At 38.9% G+C, this 23559-nt stretch overlaps 6 protein-coding genes across 6 annotated transcripts; 3 read left to right on the top strand and 3 right to left on the bottom strand.

Moving 5' to 3' along the window:
• Nucleotides 1–17: 17 nt before the first annotated feature.
• On the bottom strand, nt 18–3418 carry PKNH_1464800 (kinesin-13, putative; the record flags this gene model as incomplete). Its single annotated transcript, XM_039113704.1, has 2 exons — nt 18–3194; nt 3368–3418. The coding sequence occupies 2 exons, from the start codon at nt 3416–3418 to the stop codon at nt 18–20; spliced, it is 3228 nt and encodes a 1075-aa protein (XP_038970071.1).
• A 2466-nt stretch (nt 3419–5884) lies between these two features.
• Nucleotides 5885–7006, top strand: PKNH_1464700 (5-formyltetrahydrofolate cyclo-ligase, putative; the record flags this gene model as incomplete). The annotated part of the gene is made up of 1 exon (XM_002262487.1): nt 5885–7006. The coding sequence occupies one exon, from the start codon at nt 5885–5887 to the stop codon at nt 7004–7006; it is 1122 nt and encodes a 373-aa protein (XP_002262523.1).
• A 6-nt stretch (nt 7007–7012) lies between these two features.
• Nucleotides 7013–10172, bottom strand: PKNH_1464600 (conserved Plasmodium protein, unknown function; the record flags this gene model as incomplete). The annotated part of the gene is made up of 6 exons (XM_039113703.1): nt 7013–7112; nt 7348–7405; nt 7570–7609; nt 7748–7821; nt 7968–8041; nt 8188–10172. The coding sequence occupies 6 exons, from the start codon at nt 10170–10172 to the stop codon at nt 7013–7015; spliced, it is 2331 nt and encodes a 776-aa protein (XP_038970070.1).
• A 1271-nt stretch (nt 10173–11443) lies between these two features.
• On the top strand, nt 11444–14094 carry PKNH_1464500 (translation machinery-associated protein 46, putative; the record flags this gene model as incomplete). Its single annotated transcript, XM_039113702.1, has 9 exons — nt 11444–11553; nt 11720–11844; nt 12009–12247; nt 12453–12522; nt 12756–12832; nt 13025–13197; nt 13431–13558; nt 13734–13786; nt 14071–14094. 9 exons carry the CDS (start codon nt 11444–11446, stop codon nt 14092–14094), a joined length of 999 nt encoding a protein of 332 aa, XP_038970069.1.
• Nucleotides 14095–14376: 282 nt separating this feature from the next.
• On the bottom strand, nt 14377–15352 carry PKNH_1464400 (uncharacterized protein; the record flags this gene model as incomplete). Its single annotated transcript, XM_002262484.1, has 3 exons — nt 14377–14424; nt 14625–15126; nt 15285–15352. The coding sequence occupies 3 exons, from the start codon at nt 15350–15352 to the stop codon at nt 14377–14379; spliced, it is 618 nt and encodes a 205-aa protein (XP_002262520.1).
• A 2646-nt stretch (nt 15353–17998) lies between these two features.
• Nucleotides 17999–19033, top strand: PKNH_1464300 (ADP-ribosylation factor GTPase-activating protein, putative; the record flags this gene model as incomplete). The annotated part of the gene is made up of 1 exon (XM_002262483.1): nt 17999–19033. The coding sequence occupies one exon, from the start codon at nt 17999–18001 to the stop codon at nt 19031–19033; it is 1035 nt and encodes a 344-aa protein (XP_002262519.1).
• Nucleotides 19034–23559: the final 4526 nt, after the last annotated feature.

Below are 23559 nucleotides of genomic sequence, written 5' to 3'. Positions count from 1 at the left end.
GTGGTGAAGCGGCGTCCCTATTGCAGAGGACCCACAGCTGACCTCGCAGCTTCCGACTGCCCCTTGGCATCCTCCACGTACTTCTTATTCAATGAGCTGGTGCTATTTTTATTTGGGAAAACATTGAAGGTGATTAAATTGGCAGATTTGTTCTGATATTCAACCATGAGGTACTGATGTAGTTGCCTCAAGTTCTCACTCTCGCACCACAACTGTCGTAGCGTTATTAAATTTATCATATCCTTTTCTAATCTACTGTAGGCATAAAAATGAAATTGATCATCTGGATTGTTACTACATATATGACACATAACCAGATCTTTCTTTAAGTCACTCGTTTCGTTGTTTGTCTGTACATCAACATTTCTTTTGAACAAGAAAAGAAGTTTAGTGAGAATGGTTTTTCTCTTTTCATAGATTAACTGCGCATACTTATCTAGTTTTTCCAAACTCATGTTCTTTACATCTTCATCGATGTACTTTTTTATTAACATTTCTTTATCCGCTGTGTATTTTGACAACAAAATATTATTTAGTATATTTTGTGTGTCTTCACACAGGTTGCCTATATTTAGAGTGTTCAGACAATTGTCTACCATGTTGTTCAGATTTTTCTGAAACTGCTTTGCGTGCTCTTCAGGGGAGAATTCATTCTCTTCGACGTTTTGGCTATTACCATTTCCCGTTTCGGCTACTCCAATTTTATGGCACTCCTCAGAGGTTACGCTGTTAATGTCGATCACTTCGGCTGGGCTCTTCCCGCTATTATGGTTAAAACTATTTTGGCAGTAAATATTATTATCGTATTTTTCTCCGTAATTTTGACTGGGAGGAAGGAATTCGTTGGAGGTCTCTCCCACTAAATTTCCACTCTTCAGTAGACCCACATCTTCGTGAACACCCATCATTGCCACGTTGCAGTATTCTCCATTGGTATTATCAAATGGAGTTTCTGCTGCATGATAGTTCACATCCTTTGACGATTTTTCAAATGAAGTTCCTTTTGTGTGTAGATGTATATTGGAAAAGTTTTTTATGGGATCTAGGTTTTCCTTCCCCACGCAGATCGTACTTTCTGTGTCACAATTGATAAAAAGGCTGGTGCCTTTCGTTGGTCTTTCCTTCATTCCGACGAAAGAGTTACTCCTGTCTGTTTGGTTGTAATCGTAACTCATCCTTTGGGTCATACCTGTAGCGGGGCTGTTTCCATGTTGGCCGCTTTGATTCTTCTCCGTCACCTTAAGTGTGTTTTGCACGCTTTGTTGAAGCAACCGATTTGCACTCTCAGATGTGTTTGAGATGGCATCGTAAAATATGTTGTCGCTATCTCTGTTCTTTTCCCTTTCGTTGCCGTGCCGCATGTGAATCTGGTCCGTATTGTTTTGCAGTGCACTAATACCAACGACCCCGTTACCGCCACCAATATGATGCTTCGTGCTTGACGCATTCCCGCTCGAGGTGGTGCCGTTGCCCCGGAAAAAGGACCTCTCCTTCAGGCGCTCCCGTTCACTGAAGAAGTTTGTTAACTTGCTTCCAACGCTGTGTCGATGCACCTGCACATCGGCCTTCTTCGTTTTGCTCGACACGCCATCACAACTGCTCCTGTTCTTTACTACGCCCTGTTTCGCATTCTTCCTGCAGGCTAAAAACATATTCTTGTCATTCTTGTTAAGATTGCAATTCATTTCGTCCAGGGAGGAGAAATCGGATGTGTCCGAGAACGCGTAATTTTGCTGGACGAAATTTTCTTTCCCCGATATGTTATCATAATTTGTATTATTGCTCTTAAAATTTAAGAGGCTTTTTTTCTTCTTCTTTTTTTGCGCTAACTTATCCATATCGTTGACGGAGCTGTACTTGGTCTGATTGATGGATAAGGCATCCTGATTTTTCACAAGATGTTTTCCATTGCGGGAAGAGTTAATCAAGCCACCTACGATGCCGCTGCCAGCTCGCCGGTCCTTCAACTCGTTCGACTTTATATTCGGCCTTCCGCTCTGAATGAGAGAATTTGATTTCATAGCCGCTCCCTCCGCCCCGGAGGTGTTCATCTCGCCGCTCCTAGACTCCAGGATGCTAATTTTCTCACTATTGGGGTCTTCCTCTTCAGTAGCATTCATTTTATGCTTAAAATTTTTGACACGAGAAGAGTACCTCAACGTATTTAGTGTCTGCTCACAGCAACTGATAGTGGGAGAAATATTTGCAATCATGATACTTTTAGATTTACCAACAAATATATCCCTCAAAACTTTAGTCAGTTCTGAATCTCTGAATGGAATATGGTGTTTATCTGAGTCCATAGCCCGGATGCATTCCTTCAGAGCTAACAAGGATCTATTAATATTAGCTCCGTCTGTTTGTGTCTGTTTATTCTGGGCAACGGTATCTGCACCCCTTTCACTTCCTGCCAAATCTATAAAGGCAATTTTCCCCAGAGAAATATTCTTATGTATGTCTTTTACGTCAATATTCAGGATAGCATGTGATCTAGACGATTCATCATTTTGAGAATTCACTCCTATCTTCCGTAACATTACTCCATCAATCATTTTCGAAATTAACTCTTCCTTAGAATAGACTCTTAAAATTTTTAAATCCTTCACAATCACTTCCTTCTTCCCATTTTCCAAAGCGGCAACCATTTTTCTTTTCTGTAACAAATCGTATAATTTTCCACAATAAATTTCGTAAAAGGAAATGAAAATTCCTCTGCTATTATCATGATCGTACAAATTTAAAAAACTGAATATATCTTCTGCTGCGTATTGGAAAATCCCTGGCGTTTCGCTTTGTCCATAGGGTTGAGACCCTAACATCGTGTACGTTTTCCCACTACCCGTTTGTCCATAGGCAAAACATGAACAGACACAATTACTTTCGAATATATCTACAATTAATGGTTTTATTGTATTTATATAGACGGTAAAATTGTCGACAGTTTCGTCGAATACTTTATCCACTATAAATTCGTGTCTCTCCACGTATTTAGTCAGGTCCACTTTGTATCTTGGCTCGTCTATATATATGGTGGAGCTATCCTTCACTGTTATAATGTCAAGGTCTTTCCTTTTTTTTTCTAACTCACTGATGGGTCTCTTCCTTACCACCACTTTGATTTTTCCATTCATACTTTTCCCTCTGCTTTTTGACTTCTGACCCAGGTTCAGGCTCTTCTGTGGGTATATCTCGCTCTGCCAGAAAAAAAAAAAAAGAAAAAAAAAAAGAGACGGGATAAATAAATAAGAAAATGAAGAATCAAATGTTACGTACTCACACGCTGATAAGCATACTCCTCTGCAATTGGAGGAAAAACTGAACAACCAATATGTAAATAAACTCATAACACTTTCCCACAATTCGTTACCTTATTCTTCACCATGGATTGCCTTTTCTGTTGCATTGTTTTTTTATTCATGATTTTTAAATTTTACGAAAAAGGGAACTGAACTTGTAGTTCGTCTGCTTCAATCGTTAAGAGATCGCTTGACCGAAGAAGTTATGCACATGCTCCTCTTTGGCCTATTTTCCTCTACCCTTGTCTCGAGAAAAATGCTAAGGGGAAAATTATCGCCTCGTACCATTCGAAGGATTGCTCCGTTCACCCATGTGTTGGGGAGAAGTCTCCCCACCAGGTGTACAGTGGGTGCGCTAACAACTAGCACGAGGCTTCCTAATTAAATGGGCAAGCAATTTTAATCACCGCAAAAAAAAAAAAAAAAAAAAAAAAAAAGGGGCAATAAACCGCACGGGGCGATGAGCACAAGGCACAAAAATAAACGAGTAACGACTACGCGGATAAGTAAGCAGTGCACCAATGAACAGTGGATAAGGCCCGCCGTTTGGAATGATGTACTCTTTGGAGGTCTCTGTCAACGAACTCCTTAGTTGTCACGTCTTTCCCTTTTCGAATAATATGTGTCTTCGCAACCACTGCCGGGCCGATGAATCCCCTACGCATTACAATACTTGCACATGCAGAGGTAGGCCAACGAAGCCACCTGAACAGGTGCATACGTAGGACACATTCGCCTTGCGTGGAAGATTTCTTCGGATCTGTCTTGCAGAGTGGTGCATTTTGGAAAGCGCAAAAATAGAAATTTCCGTGGATAATCGGTTCGTGTTTTATCAAAATAACCAGGTGGGCCTTATCGTGCGGCTGTTACGATGAGGAAGTTTGGGGTTAAGTCGTCTTAACTGATACCTTGTCTTAAGCACCTTATGGAAATCCTTTCTCAGGAACCCTTCGGTAAGTAAAGAAATCACTCCAAAATGTAAAAATCGAAATAAGAGGATACGAATAAAACGGGGATCCAGGTTGTGGAGGCTACCACCTGCAAGTGTGCAGACATTCACACATGTGCGTGTGCACGTGTGGCTACACATATAGGTATGTACACATTTATATGTGTACTTGCGAGGGAGGCAGAGTGAAGACTCTCGCCTTACTGTCACCAAAGTGCTACGTGCGCAGCGCACTCGGTGCGTGTCACCTCGGGTTAACTAACTGAATTGGACTCAGCTCAAACGAATTCAATTCAATTTAATAAATTATCACTTAGTGTGTGAGATGAATGAATCCAGTGCGGTCGGGCCCCTTCTCTCCCCTTCTTCCATGTGAGCCATGTGCAAAAAGGGGAGAAGGGCCAACTGACGAAGGGAGCACACTTGCAAAAAAAAATGTACACTCCTAGATTATGCTCTTGCGGGTAGGATGAGGAGTAATTTTTTAACTGGTTTGGGAAAACGCTTGCAAAAAAAAGGGGTGGGGAAGAAAAAAGGAAAAAAAGCAAAAGGGGAAAATTCAAAAGGGAAATCCACACAAAGGAAATTCACCCAAAGGACATTCACTAAATGCAAATCTGCCAAGAGGAAATTCACTTAACGTTCATCCACCGAAACAAATTCAACCAAACAAAGTGCAACAGAGGAAAGATAGCGGCAAAAAACGAAAAAAAAAAAAATAAGCTCAACATAAAATGGCAAAATTGTATTTACACTTTTGCGAACCAAGAAAGGGTCTGCCTACCAACATAGTATTGTCAAACTTGGTAATCTCGTGGAAAAAAAAAAAAAAAAAAAAGCTTTTCATTTTACGGAGCATCATTTTTTTTTTTTTTTTTTTACCATTTAGAAATAAAAATTGTCATTTTTTTTTCTTTTCTTTTCTTTTCATTTTTTTTTTTTTTTTTTTTTTTTTTATTCGCTTTGCGCTTTTTTTGCCTTTTCCTCGTTTAAAAAATACAAGCCTCCTTCGTGTAGACAATTAAGCCAAGAAAAAAATCAACCGTGGGAATCTTCTTATCCAAGTTACATTTCCACTCCGCATGATTCAAGAGGAATGTTCCTTCCCCTGTTGGGACATTTATTCCTGCGAACACAATTAACCAATCACATGATGGCCTAAGCCGGCGCGGGTACTCGTGGGTGCGTGTGCGTGTGTAGGAGTTCGCATGGGAGGGAAGCTGTCCCTAGGGGTGTGAAGCAGTACAAAGGAATACATATATTAATATACAAATTTACAAGTGCACAACTGTGGGGGTACACTTACCAGGGCGTTTTTACGGAAGTCCCTACCGGATGGGACTTCCCCCCCCTGAGTTATCCTTTTTCCACGTTTTCCCGCCAAGCAGCATATTTTTTACCCTTAAAAAGGTGGAGATATTTAAAATTTTGACAACCGGGATGCACCAACATGGGAAAGAAAAAACTGTGAAAATGAAAAAGTTAAGAAAAAGAAAAAAAAACTTCTTTTCTCTCTTTCGTGGCCAACTGTACGTACACTCCCCGTGTATGCACATATATGCCACTTCCTGTACGAGGAATACATATATGAGTGTGTGTAGAGGCCAACAGGATTCCTCCATCCGCCTCGAAATATAACATGTGGGTATACCCATTTGCCAAACAAATAAATGAGCAGGGGGAAGAAGACTACACAAGATGTATCACGCCCGTCGATTTAAGGGACCACTACAAAAATTACAAACACAGCAGTAGCAACAAACAGGTGAAGCACATCGTTCGGAGAAATGCCAAACAGGTGCGTGACGTAGTCTTGACTAGTTGGCTACCGCAGCCGATGGATCCCCATATTAATAATAAGGATGCTAAAATTTGTCTGAACAACCCCAACGGAGGAACAAAAACCATTTTATACGTCGACTTTGTTTACACACAACTGATCAGATATACGTATGTGTTGTTACATTCGCTAAATGTAAACAGAAGGAAGGAAAAAAAATTCAATTTTAGCAAAATTTTTACATACAAATGTAATTATAAACTGTGTGAAGAGGACCAAGTTGGCAAATATTTGGATCACTACAATATAAGCAATGACCTTGCAGGGTGTGCGCACTTTTTTATGTACTCCTGGGCGGGAGAAAAAAAAGAAAAAAAAAAAAAAAAAAAAACAGCAGAAACAGAAGCAACAGAGCAGTGCAAAAACAAAGCCAACTTTAACATGTGCATATATTTACCAACAGAAAAAGAAGTAGACATTTTATTCATCTTCCAAAAGTTGCACAAATATTTTTATTTTAATTTATATGTTCCAATAATCACCGATCAGAATAGCTTGATTTTTTTCCCATTCGATTTACGCAATAATTTACTGGTCAAACACAGGTTTGGAATTTTCGTGCCCTACTTATATGTGCACTACTGCGCTGAAAAGGGGATAAACAGGGGAAGCAACTTACCCCTCAATTTAAGTTCTGCCAATTTGGTCATGGATACATTATATAATTTTTCCTTTACGGAAAAGGAAAATATTTTTTTCATTCCTCTCCTTGCATATAATAATTATGGTGCGCGTGTTGGCAGTGGAAAGGGCTACTACGATAGAGCACTTAATCAGGCTGAACAGGAAAAAAAAAAAAAGAACGTAAAGGTTTCCATCTCCTTAGAGGTTCTTATGTACGAAATTGATTTTTTGGAGCCCACAGACATTCTTCTGGATTATGTAGTAAATGAGAGGGGCGTCTACCACTTCGTCTCCTGATACGTTCTATTTGGTTTGCGTATTTTTGGTGCGCATTTTCGCCTTTTTTTTACTCTCCTTCGTTTGCGTGTTTCGCTTTATCGGCTCGTTATCGGGAAGGAGGCTTCTGCACAGGACCGGGAGAGAGGAATCAATTAGTCAGTGGACAGCTTACGGGTTCAAAGTTATCGCACGCAAACATAACACATATGGATAATCTTCCCAGAAGGATTCATCGCATTTGCCTTTATAACCCAACCGCCCAATATTTCATATACAATAAAGCCCTCACACGACGCATGCACGTTATGCAGAGTGGATAGTTCACTCCCCATAGAAGAATGTTCTTAAATCAGGTTTACCCATCACCAGGTCCCTCGCACCTTAAAACGTTATCCTCAGAATGGAGCTCCAACATATCTGCGTTGTAACAGTGGACAAACGGGTGAAAAAATAGATACACAGCTAAACACAAGGAATAGTGTATCACCTCATTATGGGTACCCCTTCGGGACAAACATTCCATTAAAAAAAAATGAAGTGAAAACTGTGCAATGCTCAACTTCATGCAGAAGAAAAAATACCTGACTCGTTAAATGAGAAACTGTCATCCCCGCTGTGATTCTGCAAAAGAGGATTGGCCATAAAGAAGTGAAGTACACACGTGAATGGAAGTCGGAGAGGCAAGTAAGCGCCTCCTCCCCAATGCTAAAAAGGTAGAGTACCAAATTTAGAACAGATGAAGAAAATGCGGACACTAACCTCTCTAATGTGTGCAGCTAACTCCTTTAAGATTCTCTCCTTGTTCTCCAAATCTTCTTCCAACTTCTTAGCATCTTCGATAAAAAAAAAAAAATGAATAAATAAACGTAAACCATTTTAGAAGGATAACCCAAAGACGGGGGAATACATTAAAATATAAATTTTTTTTTTTTTTAGTGGAAATAGGGAAGGCGTCATGCACGAATGTGCATAGACATACCTTTGTTGGTGGCGCATTGCTCGAAAGTCTCATCTAACTCTTCTTCTTCCTTCTTCTCGCTCTTCTGTTCATTGCTGAAAAGGGTATGATGATATGGAAGTGTATATAGTTACAAGTATATGTATGATAATTTCTTTGTGTCGTGCAGAGAATATCCCAATAGGGGGCCATCTAACTGTAGAAAAATTATCATCACTACACAACGGGTGTATTTTATTACCCGTTGGAGTTGGCATAACTCAAGAGCATATTAAAGATGGACATGTTCAAATCGAACGGCTGAAAAATCGACAAAATGGTCCACAACTTCTGGGAAGAATACTTCTGTTTCAATTTGTGAATATTCCTCAGGAGGGCCTCAAAAAATGGCAAGTCACAGAACTTGGAACAGCTGATGGAATAGACTAAAGTGTACAAATCTCGATAAGTAAAATTTACCAACTCAGGAAATAAAATGGAATTCAATTTAAGCAAGTAAGTCTTCTTTTTCTTCAAAAAAAAAAATTTAGATATACTTATGTAAAGTAGAATTTTATCCTTTTTACTTAATAATTTGAAATCATTGGAGAATATTTCAGTCAGGCAATTTTTCCACAGAAATGAATTGACACCTTCATCCACGTGAACACCATTGTATTGTATGCTCATCAGGTGCATGAACTGAACCAGAGTGGATGGATCCAACAAAAAATGTGGTAAGGTTTTGTCTACTGCTCCTATACAAATGAAGAGTTCTTCCAATTTGTTAAAAAGAGTCTTACAGAAAATGTTGTACGGTAGACATGTGAACATGTAATTGGTAATTATTCGTATCGTTTCTCCTTCCATGTGAGGTAGAAAGCGCTCACTTGAATTTTCTTTCCGTGAACTTCCATTTTTATACTTTTTTATCAACTTGTTTAGTGAGGAAACTAGTTGGTTGTTTATGAAATAAATCATGTAGACGATTTGCCGGGTCATCGCATCATCATCTTCTTTTGCTCTGGAGAAGTTGCTTAGTTTTCCACTTTGCGTTGACGCACCGGGTGATACTTCTTCCGCTTTACCTACATCTACTTCTCCCATGTTCACCGTTTCATTGGAGGACCTTCCCCCCCCACCCCATCCCTCCCTCTGACACTCAAACTCGTATATATTAAAATAGTGGTAAAAGTGGCTAGTGGTGTAAGATAAATTGTTTCCCAAAATAGAGGCAAGTTCAGCATTGCCTCGCGTGCCTATGATATCCCAACACATGTTCACGAAGGAAGATGTGTCTAGGGGATATTCATTCCTGTTCATCATTTTGAATTTATTTACCATGTCAATATCTTTTTCCACATCCCTATTATTTTTATCAATTTTAATCTTCGATGCATTCATTACTGCGGTTAACAATTCCGTGTGCTTACATAGACGCACCACAGATATGCGTCTGTTCGTTTTATGCTTTATATACTTTAACATAAAAGATATTAGGAGGTACAAGCTATTCGTTCGAATGGTTACTTTGCTATTCAGATAGGCAACATTCATAAGGTACATGGAAATTCTACTCACTAATGATGTGTTTAATTTATTAAGAAAAAAGTTTGTTATATCTTCGTCTATTTCGTCATCATCCATGGTGTTGTTTTTCCTTTTTTTTAAAACTGCACAATAGTAGTTAAATGCGTTCTTATGATCTATCCATTCGGTAAGTTTCTTGTGCATCTTTTGTCTTCCTTTGGCGTGGATGACTGAACCCCCTCTGCCCCCTGGGGATAACTGTCTCTCCTTGAAATCGCCTTTAGTCAAGGTAATCTTCTCAGCGTAGCTCTTCGAGGGGGCACAACTAAGGTAGAGCAATTTCTCCCTCAGCTGTAGGCCCGCTTCTTTCGTAATTAACTTTTCACATAAAGCTTGAATCAGATCATCCAGTTTATTTCCTCCAAATTTCTTTTCTCCTTTTTTATATGCTTGGCATAATGCATACAGTAACAACTTTTTGTTATCCCCTATAGAACTTATCAAATTTGTGGTGCTAACATTTTTCCGGTCTAAATGAAGGTTAACTTTAACTGTTTTTTTTATGCATTCTTCTGCTTTTCTTTTCCTTCCCCTTCTTGGGATTCCCCAAACTACTCTATTGCGTTCAGTTGGGAAAGTCACTTTCTTCTTTACTCCTCCATGGCCCGTCCCTATTGACCATGTTATTCTTGATGCATGGCGCCAGAGAGTATTCATGTCATCCTACCTTTGGTAAAAATGTACTTAAAGAATGTGGAGATTTTTTTTAAGGTCCCTCTCTGGAAAGAACCTAAAAAAAGGTTTTTCCGTTTTAACCATCTTAGGGAAGGGGTTTTGTAATGTCTTCACATGTGTGCCGATGGAGGGATAAAAGTTGGGATGCTTCTTATATCCTTCTACATCTGCCGCCACCCCTCCATGTGTGCATATATTTTGCTCTCCTGGGTACGTTACTTTCACTTGTATTTTTATTTATTTATTTATTATTTTTTCCCCCCTCTTCTTTTGTATCTGCGCTCAAATAAGCTGATTTTCATATTTGGTAATTCCGGAAAGGCAAAAATAAAAATGAAAAATAGGCGCGGAGGATAGGCTGTATAAGGCTGCGTACGATAAGATGAACGTGGTGGGTCAAGCAAAGGTGAACGGAATTCCTCTGCGCAATATTTTCCTACGCCCACGTTCCTCCATTTTTACGAGTGCGCTATTAATTTTCTCCTAATTTTTCGCGCTTCCGCATTTTTCTTCCTCTAAACTGTGGCAATATTTTGCAAGTTTCATAAGTCACGTTGCCCCCCATGTCATTTGCGAACACTGCGCTTACGTTTCCTTGGCTCGCGCAAATCAAAAGATCGGTTTAGAAAAATTTTCAAGTCGTCTCTCCCTCCCTTGATAATAGCATCCCATTTGTATAACCTTACCATTTCTTGTACCACGCAGATGCGGAAAGAGCGTGTAGAGTGGTTCCTCTATGGATTTCTCCTTTTTTTCCCTTGTACTTTTAATCACTCTCTGTACAATCACGAGGCACGAAGGACTTCGAACGTACTCCGCATGTGAATTTATTTATTTATTTTTTTTTTGTTGTTTTTCCCTCTTGTTGGTTGTTAGCCATTGGAAGGGGAAGATTCGGCCAATTGGGGCATTATTTTTAAATAATATTTGAGGAAAAGCTTGTATTTTTCCCCTTTTTTTTCTCCTTTTCGCCTTTTTTTTTTTTTTTTTTCTCCCCCATTTTGATTAACCGATTATGGGGTGTGAGAATGACCTGGGGGCGACAGGCAAGAAAAGAGGAAAGGAGTTGAGTTGCCAGAAGGTCAGTCGAAAATATTATTTACAAATAACTGCTTGCTTACGTGAGTACACGTACGTGCTGGATTCTCAGGAATAGCCTCGAACTTGTGCGACTGCCCCTGCGTCTGCATCTTCTGCGTTTTTCGCTCCCCCCCCTCTGTCGCTACTCTTCAACCAAACTGTTCACAACAAAAATGCCTCCAAAAAAGGAAAACACCAAAAAATTAGAAAAAGAAAAGCAAAAAATTGTGGAAGATAAAACCTTTGGGTTGAAAAACAAGAACAAAAGTAAGAGTGTCCAAAGGTACGTACTCGAGATTTTTCCCTGTTGGCAACCTCACGCCAGTATGCAAATGCGTTGGTTGTGGCTTATTATCTCATGTGCATGTTTCCACAGTTCCATGGCAGAAGAGAATAAATACTGCTTTCACCACATGTTCCTCCTCCACTCCACATATGCCTTACCACAGGTACATCAAAGGCGTTCAGCAACAAGTCTTCCAGACGAAAAAAAAGCCAGACGAAAAGAAAAAAGAAGAAAAGGAAAAGGAAAAACTAAATCAGCAAAAATTATTACTCAATTCTATATACCAAAGTAGGGAAAAATATTTTTTTTTCCTCAATATGTGTATATTGTGAATGGTTCATTGGAAGTGTGTCTTCATCCCCATGACAGATTTCCTGTCTTCCCTTCTTTTTTTTTTTTTTCAAGTGGTTCATTTTTTCCCCTTTTCACCTCCCTATTTCCCCCCCTTCTAGAAACTGAGAAGGTTAAAAAGATTAACGAAACTTCGTCCACATACGACCCGAAGAAATCCAAGGAGTCCCAAAAAATCGATATCTACACAGATGTCCGGGACAACAAAAATGATAAGGAAAATGATACCATAGATCAGTGGGACATAAACAAGCTAAACGAGGTGATAAATATAAGACACAAAAATATTAACAAGACGGACATCATTTGCAAGTACTTCCTGAGTGCCGTCGAGAATAAGGTATGTAGGAAGACACATGGAAAAAAAAAAAAAAAAAAAAAAAACTTGTTCTCCGATGTACCTGAATATTACGCTACCCACCTGCCGCGCTCCTCTACACACCATGCCACGTCACATGGATGGCGCAAATTTCAAAACTGTAATAACATAATCCCCCTCATCCATACATACACACGCACATATACAAACACTCCTTTCCTCACAGCAATACGGATGGTTCTGGGTCTGTCCCAACGGAGGAGACAACTGCAAGTACAAGCACTGCCTCCCTCAAGGTTAGAGAAAAAACAAGAGAAATGATTAAACACCACTAAAGAGGAGAGACCTCCCAAAGAAAAAGAAAAAAAAAAGAAAAATCAACATTTATAAGAAATTGGCAAAAAGTGAAACCACGAATGAATTACTCCCCTTGGCATCATTTAATTCTTTCTTTCCTTTTGTTAAAAAATAACTTTCCCCTTTGCAAAAATTATCGATTTTGTTCCTCCCCCTTTTTCCGCAAACGCAGGATACGTATTGAAAAAACCAGAACCAACCGAAAATGAGAAAGATGACATTCCCCTGGAGGACATCCTGGAGGAAGAGGTAATCCAAATTTCTTTTCCCGAAATGCTTCTGCAGAATAACGCACGAATTGTTTACTACCATTAGTCCATTTTTTTTTACCACGAAAATTGTGCGCCAGTTTGAGACCATTCCGACCTGACCCCATAACGATAACGCTCTCAACGCAAAATAACACCAACTCCAATGTGAATTCCCCCCCCCCTGTTGCAGAGAACCCAATTCATAAATAACGGTACAGCGGTGACCCTGGAAATATTCAAAAAATGGTTAGCTGAAAGAGACGAAAAAAATAAGCTCAAGAAAGACGAACAGAAGGATAAAACGGAAAAGAAGGGAAAGACCAACATGCTCTCCGGGAAGGAGCTATTTACCTACGACCCAACGTAAGATACTTATGCTCACGACAGTGCATACATGCGTGCACAAGTATATATGTGTGTATTTATGTCGACATCTTTTTTGGTTTATACAAGTGTACTCTCCCTACCAGCAGTATAGCATGGTCCCATTTTTTTTTTTTTTTTATTGCGGCGTTACCACAATATAATATTCTACCTTTTTACAATGGGGCCGACCTATTTCACAACTCCAATTTCTTTTCCCCATCCCCGTGCAGATTATTTGTTGATGATGATAATGCTGCAAACACGAATGAGTACGATGATCTATTTTATGATGATGATGAACAGAAGGAAGACACTCCGGAGAAGAAAAATTACGAGAATGGACAAGTGGATGAAAATGGTAAGGCATCCCAATCTGCCGGTGTGAAACTTGGCATTTTTACCTACTGTTCTCCGTGGGGTGATACGCCCTTTATACCTTCATACCAATAAGAGGACAGTTATGCTAAGCCCTCCATATATTTACTTACAACCGCATCCATTTTTTCTCACCACAATTACACCTGGAACTCCAGACAAACGAGAGGATGATGTCCCGATTAACACCGACCTTTTTATGGATGAACTGGTATGTATTTTTGCTCGGCCTCAATGATTGATTAGCAGCCTCACGAATGAGTAAAGCGCCACGTTCAAGAAAATCCCTCTTTGGCACTTTACATATATCTCAACGTCAAGGGCCCAATGGAAGGGGCGGACAATTACACATGCGAATAAAACAGAACCCTATAAACTGAGCCACGTACAAATATGTATTGTACTACCACCCCGTAGCGTCATGCATACTTATACATTGTGCATGAATGGTGTTGCCACATTTTCTAAACGATCTTTTTTTTTTCTTCCCTTCAGGATGATCTGGACGAATTGGATTAAGGGCGCGCAAATCAGACAATATAAGAAAATATTCTTTTAAAATATCACAAATAGCGTTACGTTATTAAAAAAAAAACTTTAGTTTTAATTTGATACAAACGAAAAAAAAAAAAAAATTAATAGCCATTTTAAAAATTTAGAAAAAAAATTTTTTTTAGCAAAATTATGGCCGCATGGTTGCCAACTTTTTTGCTGAAACTTTGCCATTACCTTTCCCCCTTTTGCCAACTTTTTTTTTTAATTAAACGCGGAAAAGACTTCCCCCCATTCATTATTCATTTTTCACTTCATTTTAAAGAAGCTTGATAACTTATATGGATTTACCCCGTCCTGCGGAATAGGAGCAGCGGTGAAAGAATGTTGCGCCTGCTTGTATGAAAAAGTCTGCACCCAGCGCTCCTCAGCTGCGCCGACGGCTACGCTGAAATGCGCCTACTGGCAGGATGCAACGATTTTCTCACTCTCACAACATATGCTTGATCACACATATATGCACACATTTACACCTCTAGGTGTGTACAAAAACTTACGTTTTTTTCTCGCCTTTTGCGCGGACAGCCACTAGAGTCACTTGAACTGGACTCAGACGAGGAACGCCTTCTTTTCTTTTTCCTTTTCTTTTTTTCATGGCTCGAAGAGGAGTCGCTTGAATGCCCGTCTTCGCTACTAGAATGGGACTCCTTTCGCTTATGTCTGGTCGAATGTTTGTGATTTTTTTTTTTTTTTTCTCTCTCCCCTTTCTTCTCCTTTTTCTTTTTCAAGTCATCGTCTGAGGAAGTAGCACTGTCGTCGCTCCTACTTCGACTGTCACTTTTATTCCTGCGCTTATTTTTATACTCCTTTTTTAGCTTCTTTATGTACCTCTTTTCCTGCTGCTTTATTTTTTCCGCTCTGTTCTTGTTAAGTTCTTCAATATATTTAGCATTTTCATATTCCTCCAACATTTTACATCCTTCTTGGTTCTTAATTCTGTCTTTCAAGTCATCCCATGTTGGCCTGCTTTCTCGGTTTATTTTATCCTTTATTGTTGGCCTGACGGGGAGGGGGGTTCAGCGCACATAGAGTGTGGGCATGTCTGCATGTAGGTAGAGCAGTGTCGCATATATGACTTGGAGGTGAACGGATGAAGGCACGTTTTTACTTCATTATACTCGTTTGACTATTTTTTTTTTTTTTTTTTTTCTCCTTACCCAGTGTACTTGACCCTCTGTATGGGGGCTATTAACCCCTGGGGGCGGAATCCTCTTTGTTTTGGCATAAGCGTTTACTAATTCCAAAGAAAGAAAAAGAAGAGATTGGAAAAAAAGAAAAATAAAATTGCCCCCTCTTACAAATGCATACGTGCAGTACCGCTTAACTGCGTTAATGTTTTTTTTTTTTTTTTTTTTTTTTTCTTCTCACTAAAGATGTTAAGCACGGGAATTAACCCTAAATACGAGAACAGATAATTTCCAATGCGTCTTAAAGCAGTAGAGGGGTGTATTGAGCGCGTGCTGAAGATATATCACACACATAGGGGTTGGGAAGCCCTCCATAGAGGGTACACATGTATTCGTATGTTTGCCTAAAATGCGTGGAAACACATAAAGGTACCTCCAGTTGCACACCAGAATGACCACACCCTGCTGCGCATAGGACTGGCGATCAGAACATTTTCGTCACTCAGCTTTTGCCTTTCCCGTAAATTCCAGGGGAATGTCACAGAATTATATTCAACGCTTTCCCTCAATAAGATGGCTGTACATTAAAGACTTCTGCGTTTACTATTCTGTAAAGTTGACCGCTACTTCTACCCCATTTGCATATTCGCAAAAAGGAGTTTTCTACTGGCAGCACTTTAAAAATTGCTTGATAAAAATTTTAAAAGAACATACAAAAATGGCGCGGAGATTTGTGCGGCGAGCTGCTTACAGGGGGGAAGTGAAACATATAGATGAACTTTTTATTTCCTTTTTTTCTTTTTTTTTTTGTAAGGTCGAATGGTTGATAAATCTGGGCGAGGAATCCATCGGCGTGTTGCATATTTGCTACACATGCATCAACACACACTGAGGTAAAAAAAAAGTTTGTTCGGTGGACGTTACGCGCCTGTGTCTGCGCAAACTGGAGCGCATATATATAAGTATTTATATATATGAATATATTATATACACACATATATTACATGCACATATGTATTTTATACATGTATATATTTATTTGTTTGTGTTCACGCTTGCCCGCTTATGCGCATACGTGCGTACACTCACCATGGTAGATGCGCAAATAAATCTTTTCCAACTGCGCTTCACTTGTTTGCGAACGAGCGTGCATGTGTAATTTGCCGTTCGATTAGCCTTTTCGCCGCGTTCACACTTTTCCAACCTCCGTCAGAATTTTAAAAACAGGAATTTAAAAAAAAAGAAAAAAAAAAAAATGTTTTCTTTCTGTTTTTTATTCCTTTTGCATAAATGAGCAAAAAATCCTAAAGACATAATTCATTAATTAATTGGAGTCAGTCGCATGCTATTTTTTCTTCTCTCCCATTTCCAGCTGTCTGACATTTGCGACTGTACAGTTGGCTACGCACGCGAGCATATTGCATATCAGCACATATGTTGTGCATGTAAACATATTCATATAACGTACATATACATATATACATACATATATATGTGTACATATACGCATACGTAACCTCTACGTTTTGTTGTTTCCCCCCCCCTTTTCGGATGTAACCCCTCAAAGCAAACTTGTTTAACCGTTTTCCCTTATATGACTGGATTAGAGAAAAAAACGCGGAAAGCAGGAATGAGCATACCTCTACCTACACAGTTACAACTTGCGCAGTCAATTCCGCACATAAATGTAACAAGGCATATCCTTATACATATGAAATCATAAGCATATTACATGTTTCTGTGGTGCCTCTTACGGGTCTTCCTCCCGCTTGTGCGTGTGCTCAGACTTTTGCGCGCGCACATGGGGTCAAATGTGATCAGAACGCCGCCCACGCAATGACGCTCAGCCGCCTCCAACGGACACAAATGTGAGCCTGTGTACACGTTGGCATGTACACAGTACAATTTTGTTATGTACGTATATATACATAAGCATTATTACATCCCATTGTACGCGCAAAGCGTCTCTTCACAAGAAATCTCTTCCGCGAAATAGGAAAGCATTAAGCCATCGCGCAAATCAGCCTTTCAGCACGTTCGCCGTTTCTGCCATTTAGGCCATTTTTTCATTTTAAGCGCTTTGCTTTTTTAAAAAGAAAACAAATACATGGTGTTGAAGAAAATTGTTTCCTCCAATTATTTTTTTTTTTTTTTTTTTTTTTTTTTTTTTTACCGAAAAGTGACCTTAGGAATAGCTTTCTTTAAACGTACTTTTCGGAGTGCATTTATTTTTCTTTTTATTTAACCTTCTCATTTTCCTTTTTATCCTTGCACTTGTTTATATTTACGATTTTTTTTTTTTTCTTTTTCTTCCTTTCCTGAGCCACTATTTTGGCGCAAACGTGTGTATATACATTTTTACATATTTGCACATATGCGTATGATTAACTGGTACATTTCTTATACGCATTGCGTAACACAGTTCTTTATGCCTCACCTGTGTTCGATTTTATGGAGACCAAGCAGTCCGCTTTATTTGTAACCCCTTCCTGAGTGTTTTCATCAAAACGTCGTTCCCCTCGTGGACCACACAATTACCATTCATTGATCATCTCGTTTTCCGCAACGTACAAGTGCTTTTATTTGCACAATAAAATTACGCGCATAAGGTGGTGAGGTCGCATCACATCTTTGCGCACACAGAAGAAGGCGCGTCCTGACCCATTGTCCCATAAAGCGGCTGGCAGCACTTTTCTTTCGCGTCTCTGCGCATCCCACTGACGACTTCCCCACAGAAGAAAAAGATGAACGCGGCTGCCATAGAAGTTATCAACAAATTGAAGAAAGAAGATGAGAGCAACAACAAGTGCTTCGATTGTGGAGTCCCCAACCCGGACTGGGTGTCAGTTAACCATGGAGTGTTTCTCTGCATTAACTGTTCAGGCGTGCATAGAAGTTTGGGAGTACACATAAGTATAGTGAGGAGCATTAAAATGGACATATTTACAGATGAGCAGTTAAAATATTTGGACAAAGGAGGAAATAAAAAATTCCAAACATATTTGGAGAATTATGGAATTAACGATTTTATTCCTGAGAGAAAATATAGAACAAAGGCAGCTGAACATTACAGAAAAATTATGAGATCCATTGTCCATAATTCTGACCCTCCCTCTCCATTATCCTTGGATGAAGGAAAAGACTTAATTAATTTCGGCCAGAATGAAAATATGAATGCGAACGAAATTAACAAGAATAGCAGGAATAATTTTTATGCAGATGATCAGCCGAATTTTATACCCTCTCTGAATACATCGGAAATATTGGACAACGTATCAGCCACATTCTCCAATATTATTAATAAAGCGCAAACCATGACAACGAACACGATAAATAATTTAAATAAAAATGATCTCATCGAAAGTACCAAAGATACACTAATGAATAGTAGTAGTTGGATTACTGAGAAGACAAAAAAAATTGCCGAAAATGTCAGCGACAATCCTTGGTGGGAAAAGGGGCAGAGCAAAATAAAAGACGTGACGCAAAATGCAAGTGGCTGGATTTCAACCATCTCCTCAACTGTGTCCCGAACAAATAGCAATTTCTTTTTTGCCAACAGTGAGTTTGGCGCGACGGGAGGGCCCAATGGGACGGGAAGCGTAAGCACGAATGCTAGTGCGCAAGGGGGCCAAGGTGCCGGGGCTCCTGATCACCTAACCAACAATGCCAGTAGTGTCAATAATTCCAACGCCGACGGTTATAATAAACCGAACGGGGGGGAGAACAATCCCGGGTTCAGCAGAACGGACACCAACAAGAGTCTCAACAAAAACTAAGCGCAATGTGGATTTATATTTTCTTCACGGGGAAAAACCGCAGTGCACCGTTCTCCGATGCGCAACTGTTATGATAATATCCACACACGGGACGGTGCGTCCGCACGTATATGTATATATATATATATTTTTCCCCCACCACCCCAGTTCGTTTCTTACATTACATAAGTGGAAACCCTTCCCATCCATGTACATATAGAGGAACAAAGTGCAAAAAGTGTACCAATGGGAAGGATAGCCAAATGTATAAGAACTTGTCCCATCACTTTCCCCATTCATAAATCCCCCTTTTTTTTTGTTTTTTTTGTACGCACTCATAAATTCCTTATGCTTCCAATGTTCAGTGCAATACAAGGTCAGCAGAGGGAAACGGACAATTTGTATGGTAGTTACACATATATGTTACCACGAAATGGAAAATGTGACGATTCCTTTTTTCTTTTTCTTTTTTTTCTTTTTTTTTCTTTTTCCCACACTTTTTTGTGAATTTTTAACATTTTTAAGACCTTCACCATATGATTATAACAGTGTTATTTATTCCTTCTATGCAGAACTGCGCTTTTTTTTTTTTTTTTTTTTCATTACTCCTTGCATGAAGTATAAGTTGCGCACTTGACTGACACCTCTGTTGATAAGTAGAATACATATTACTGCATATGCTTCGCAAACTGGCCCAAATATTAAGTTCACGAATGTGGTGTTCGGACGATGGATTTCATCTCATGCCAATGTAACGGAAGGATCGACGGGAATTAGAAGTATCACGGGGAGGGGGAGCCCTGGCAAATCCCTACACAACGGTGTACATATTTTCTTTTGGTAAATTTTTTTCCACCGTGCCTTGTTGTACAATGTGCATTTATATATATGTGCATGTGTTTTGGAAATTTTTATGTGCATACCATTTTTTAAGTACCATTTTGTAGGATGACAAAATTCTTATCAAGAAGACCATCTGCTCGTGTACACAAAGCATTCCTGTTTACTTTTCTTTCCTTTTATTATTATTTTTTTTTCTTTATGGACTAAGATTTGTTTTTTTTAGGAACTGTGAGCGTTCTAATTAAATAACACATGAAGTACTGCTTTTGTTACTGTAGAAAGTACGTGCTTCGTGTGATATAAAAGGAAGAAATTAAAAAAAAAAAATCGCAAATTAAAGGGTAGCGGAAAATTTTAAGGGAAGGTGTCTGGGACTTGGAGGAGCCCCCCCCCCCCATCTCTTTGACAAAGACATGTATATGCGTACGTGTGGGTGCACGCACGTGATAGTCAAATAACAAATGGACAGTAACTACTTGTCAACGTGACCTTGCAACATACGGTAATTGGAAGATGCACCTCGTGCAAGCAGATCTGACTTGTCCCACTGCATATAGACGCTCCCCTTCACCTCTCAATTGTCGCACTCTTTGTCGAATCATGTGGGAAAACGCATTCTGAGTATATTGTTATACACATGCTTGAATAGGTTCCTCTTGGGCTTATGAATCACGCATAAGCCATTTCGTTAGAAGGAAATGTAAGGGGGAGATAAGAGGAAGTTAACAGGGATCTAAGGGGAAAGTAAAACGAGTCTAAGGAAGCAAGCAAAAGTTCAAAGGACAAAGAAGGAAAGCAAAAGAAAAGAAGGAAGGTTTAAAAAGGGAAAGAAAAATGGTCTGAGGAATAAAGGGGAGTATTTTGTTTAAAGGAAAGGGAAGGAAAGAAGGTTGTTTAAGGGGGGAAGAAGGAGGAAGATTTAGAGGGGAAAAGAAGAAAGAAGGTTTACTGAGGGAAGAAAAAAAAGGTTTCTTAAAGGAGGAAAGAAAAGGAAGGTTCCTTAAAAGGGGAAAAGAAAAAGAAGGTTTAAAGGTGAAAAAAAGAGGAGGAATTTTAAGGGGGAAAAGAAGAAAGAAGGTTCTTTCCTCCATTATTAGAACAATAATATGACCTGGTGTTTAGCTTCCTTAAGGGAGAGAAAGAATCTTTTCTTTTTGTAGGTGTTTTAAAGGGAAGGAAAAGAAAGAAGGTTTTTAAAGGGAAGGAAAGAAGGTTCTTTCCTCGGTTTTTTAGAACAATAATATATGGCCTGGTGTTTTAGCCACCTTTAGGGGGGAAGAAAAAGAATCTTTTTTCTCTATAGGTGTTTTAAAGGGAAGGAGAAGAAGATTTAAAGAGGGGAAGAAAAAGAAGATTTGAAGGACGAAGAAAAAAGAGGTTTAAAGGGGGAAAAAAAGGAAGGTTCTAAAGAGGGAAAAGGAAGTAAGAAGGAAGGTTCTTTTTCCTCGATTTTTTAGAACAACAATATATGGCCTGGTTTTTTAGCCACCTTCAGGGAAAGAAAAAGAAGGTTTATTAAAGGAAAGAAAAGAAGAAAGAAGGTTTTGAGAGGAAGGAAGAAAAAGAAGGTTTCTCAAAGGGGGAAGAAAAAGAAGGTTTTGAAAGGGAAGGAAAAGAAGAAAGAAAATTTCTGAAAGGAGGAAGAAAAAGAAGGTTCTTTTTCCTCGGTTATTAGAACAATAATATGGCCTGGTGTTTAATCACCTTAAGGGAAGAAAAAGAAGATTTCTTATGGTAAGAAATAGAAGATTTAAAGGGGGAAGAAAAAGAAGGTTTTAGAGGGAAGAAGATTCTTTCCTCGGTTATTAGAACAATAATATGGCCTGCTGTTTAATCACCTTAGGGGAAGGAAAAGAAGATTTAAAGGGCGAAGAAAAAAGAGGTTTGAGGAGGGAAGAAAAAAAGAAGATTTTAAAGGAGGAGGAAAAAGAAGGTTTCTTAAAGGGGGAAGAAGAAGATTTAAAGGGGGAAGAAGAAGATTTAAAGGGGGAAGGAAAAAAGAGGATTTAAAGGGGGGGAAGAAAAAGAAGGTTCCTTAAAGGGGGGAAAAAAGAAGTTTTTCAAAGGGGGAAGAAAAAGAAGATTTTCTAAGGGGAAGAAAAGAAGGATTTTAAAGGGATGGAAAGAAGGTTTTGAGAGGGAGGAAGAAAAAGAATAAAGAAGGTTCTTTTTCCTCGGTTATTAGAACAGCAATATATGGCCTGGTACTTAACTCCTTAAGGGAAGGAAAAGAAGAAAGAAGGTTTCTTAAAGGAGGAAAAAGAAAGAAGGTTTTTAAAGGGAGGAAAAGGAAGAAAAAGAAGGTTTTCAGAGGGAGGAAAAAAAAGAAGGTTCCAGAAGGGGGGAAGAAAAAGAATCTTTTCTTTTTTTTTATACGTGTTTTAAAAGGAAGGAAAAGAAGAAAGAAGATTTAAGGGAGGAAGGAAAAGAACATTTATAGGGAAAGAAGAAAGGAGGTTTCTTAAAGGGGAAAGAGAAAGAAGTTTTTCCAGGGGGGAAAGGAAAGAAGGTTTCTTAAAGGAGGAGAAAAGAAAGAAGATTTCTTAAGGGAGAAAGAAGGAAAAGAAGGAAGAAAAGGAAGGTTTCTCAAAAGGGGAAAAGAAATTAAGAAGGAAGGTTCTTTTTTCTCGTTTTTTTAGAACAACAAGTATATGGCCTGGTATTTTAGCCACCTTAAGGGAAGTAAAAGAAGGTTTCTTGAAGGAGGAGAAAAGAAAGAAGGTTTTAAAGGGGAAAGGAAAGAAAAAGAAGGTTTTCTAAGGGGAAGAAAAAGAAGGTTTTCAAGGGAGAAAAGAAAGAAAAAGAAGGTTTTAGGGGGAAGAAAAAGAAAGTTTCTTAAAGGGGAAGAAAAAGAAAGTTTCTTAAAGGGGAAGAAAAAGAAAGTTTCTTAAAGGGGAAGAAAAAGAAGGTTTTAGGGGGAAGAAAAAGAAGGTTTCTTAAGGGAGGAAAAAGAAGAAAGAAGGTTTTCAAAGGGGGAAGAAAAATAAGGTTCTCAAAGGGAAGAAAAAGAAGGAAGGTTCAGTTCCCTCGGTTTTTTAGAACAAACATAAGATATGGCCTGGTGTTTTAGCCACCTTTAGGGGGAAGAAAAAGAATCTTTTCTTTTTTTTCTATAGGTGTTTTAAAGGGAGGGAAAAGAAAAGAAGTTTTTAGAGGGTAGGAAAAGAGAAAGAAGGTTTAAAAGGGGGGAAGAAAAGAAGAAGGTTCCTTAAAGGGGGGAAAAGAAAAAGAATCTTTTCTTTTTTTTTAAGGTGTTGTAAAGGGAGGGAAAAGAAGAAAGAAGTTTCTTTCCTCGGTTTTTTAGAACAATAATATATGGCCTGGTGTTTAGCCACCTTTAGGGGAAGAAAAAGAAGGTTCCTTAAAGGGGAAGAAAAAGAAGGTTCCTTAAAGGGGAAGAAAAAGAAGATTTGAAGGGAGAAAGAAAAAAAAAAGAAGGAGAGGCAAAATAATCTGTTCTTATAGGAAAAAGGTAAGGAGTAGTAAGGCAAAATAATCTCCTCTTAAAGGAAGGTAAGGAAGTTATCTGTTCCTAAAGGAAGAAGGAGGTGACAAAATAATATCTTCCTACAGGTAGGGAGTAGTAAGGCAAAATAATCTCTTCTTAGAGGGGAAGGTAAGGAGTAGTAAGGTGGACGACATAATCTCTTCTTAGAGGGGAAGGTAAGGAGTAGTAGAGCAAAATAATCTCCTCTTAAAGGAAC

The sequence above is a fragment of the Plasmodium knowlesi genome, assembly GCF_000006355.2.
Source record: "Plasmodium knowlesi strain H genome assembly, chromosome: 14".
NCBI classification, from domain to species: Eukaryota; Apicomplexa; class Aconoidasida; order Haemosporida; family Plasmodiidae; genus Plasmodium; species Plasmodium knowlesi.
This window is presented reverse-complemented; position numbering and strand designations above follow the sequence as displayed.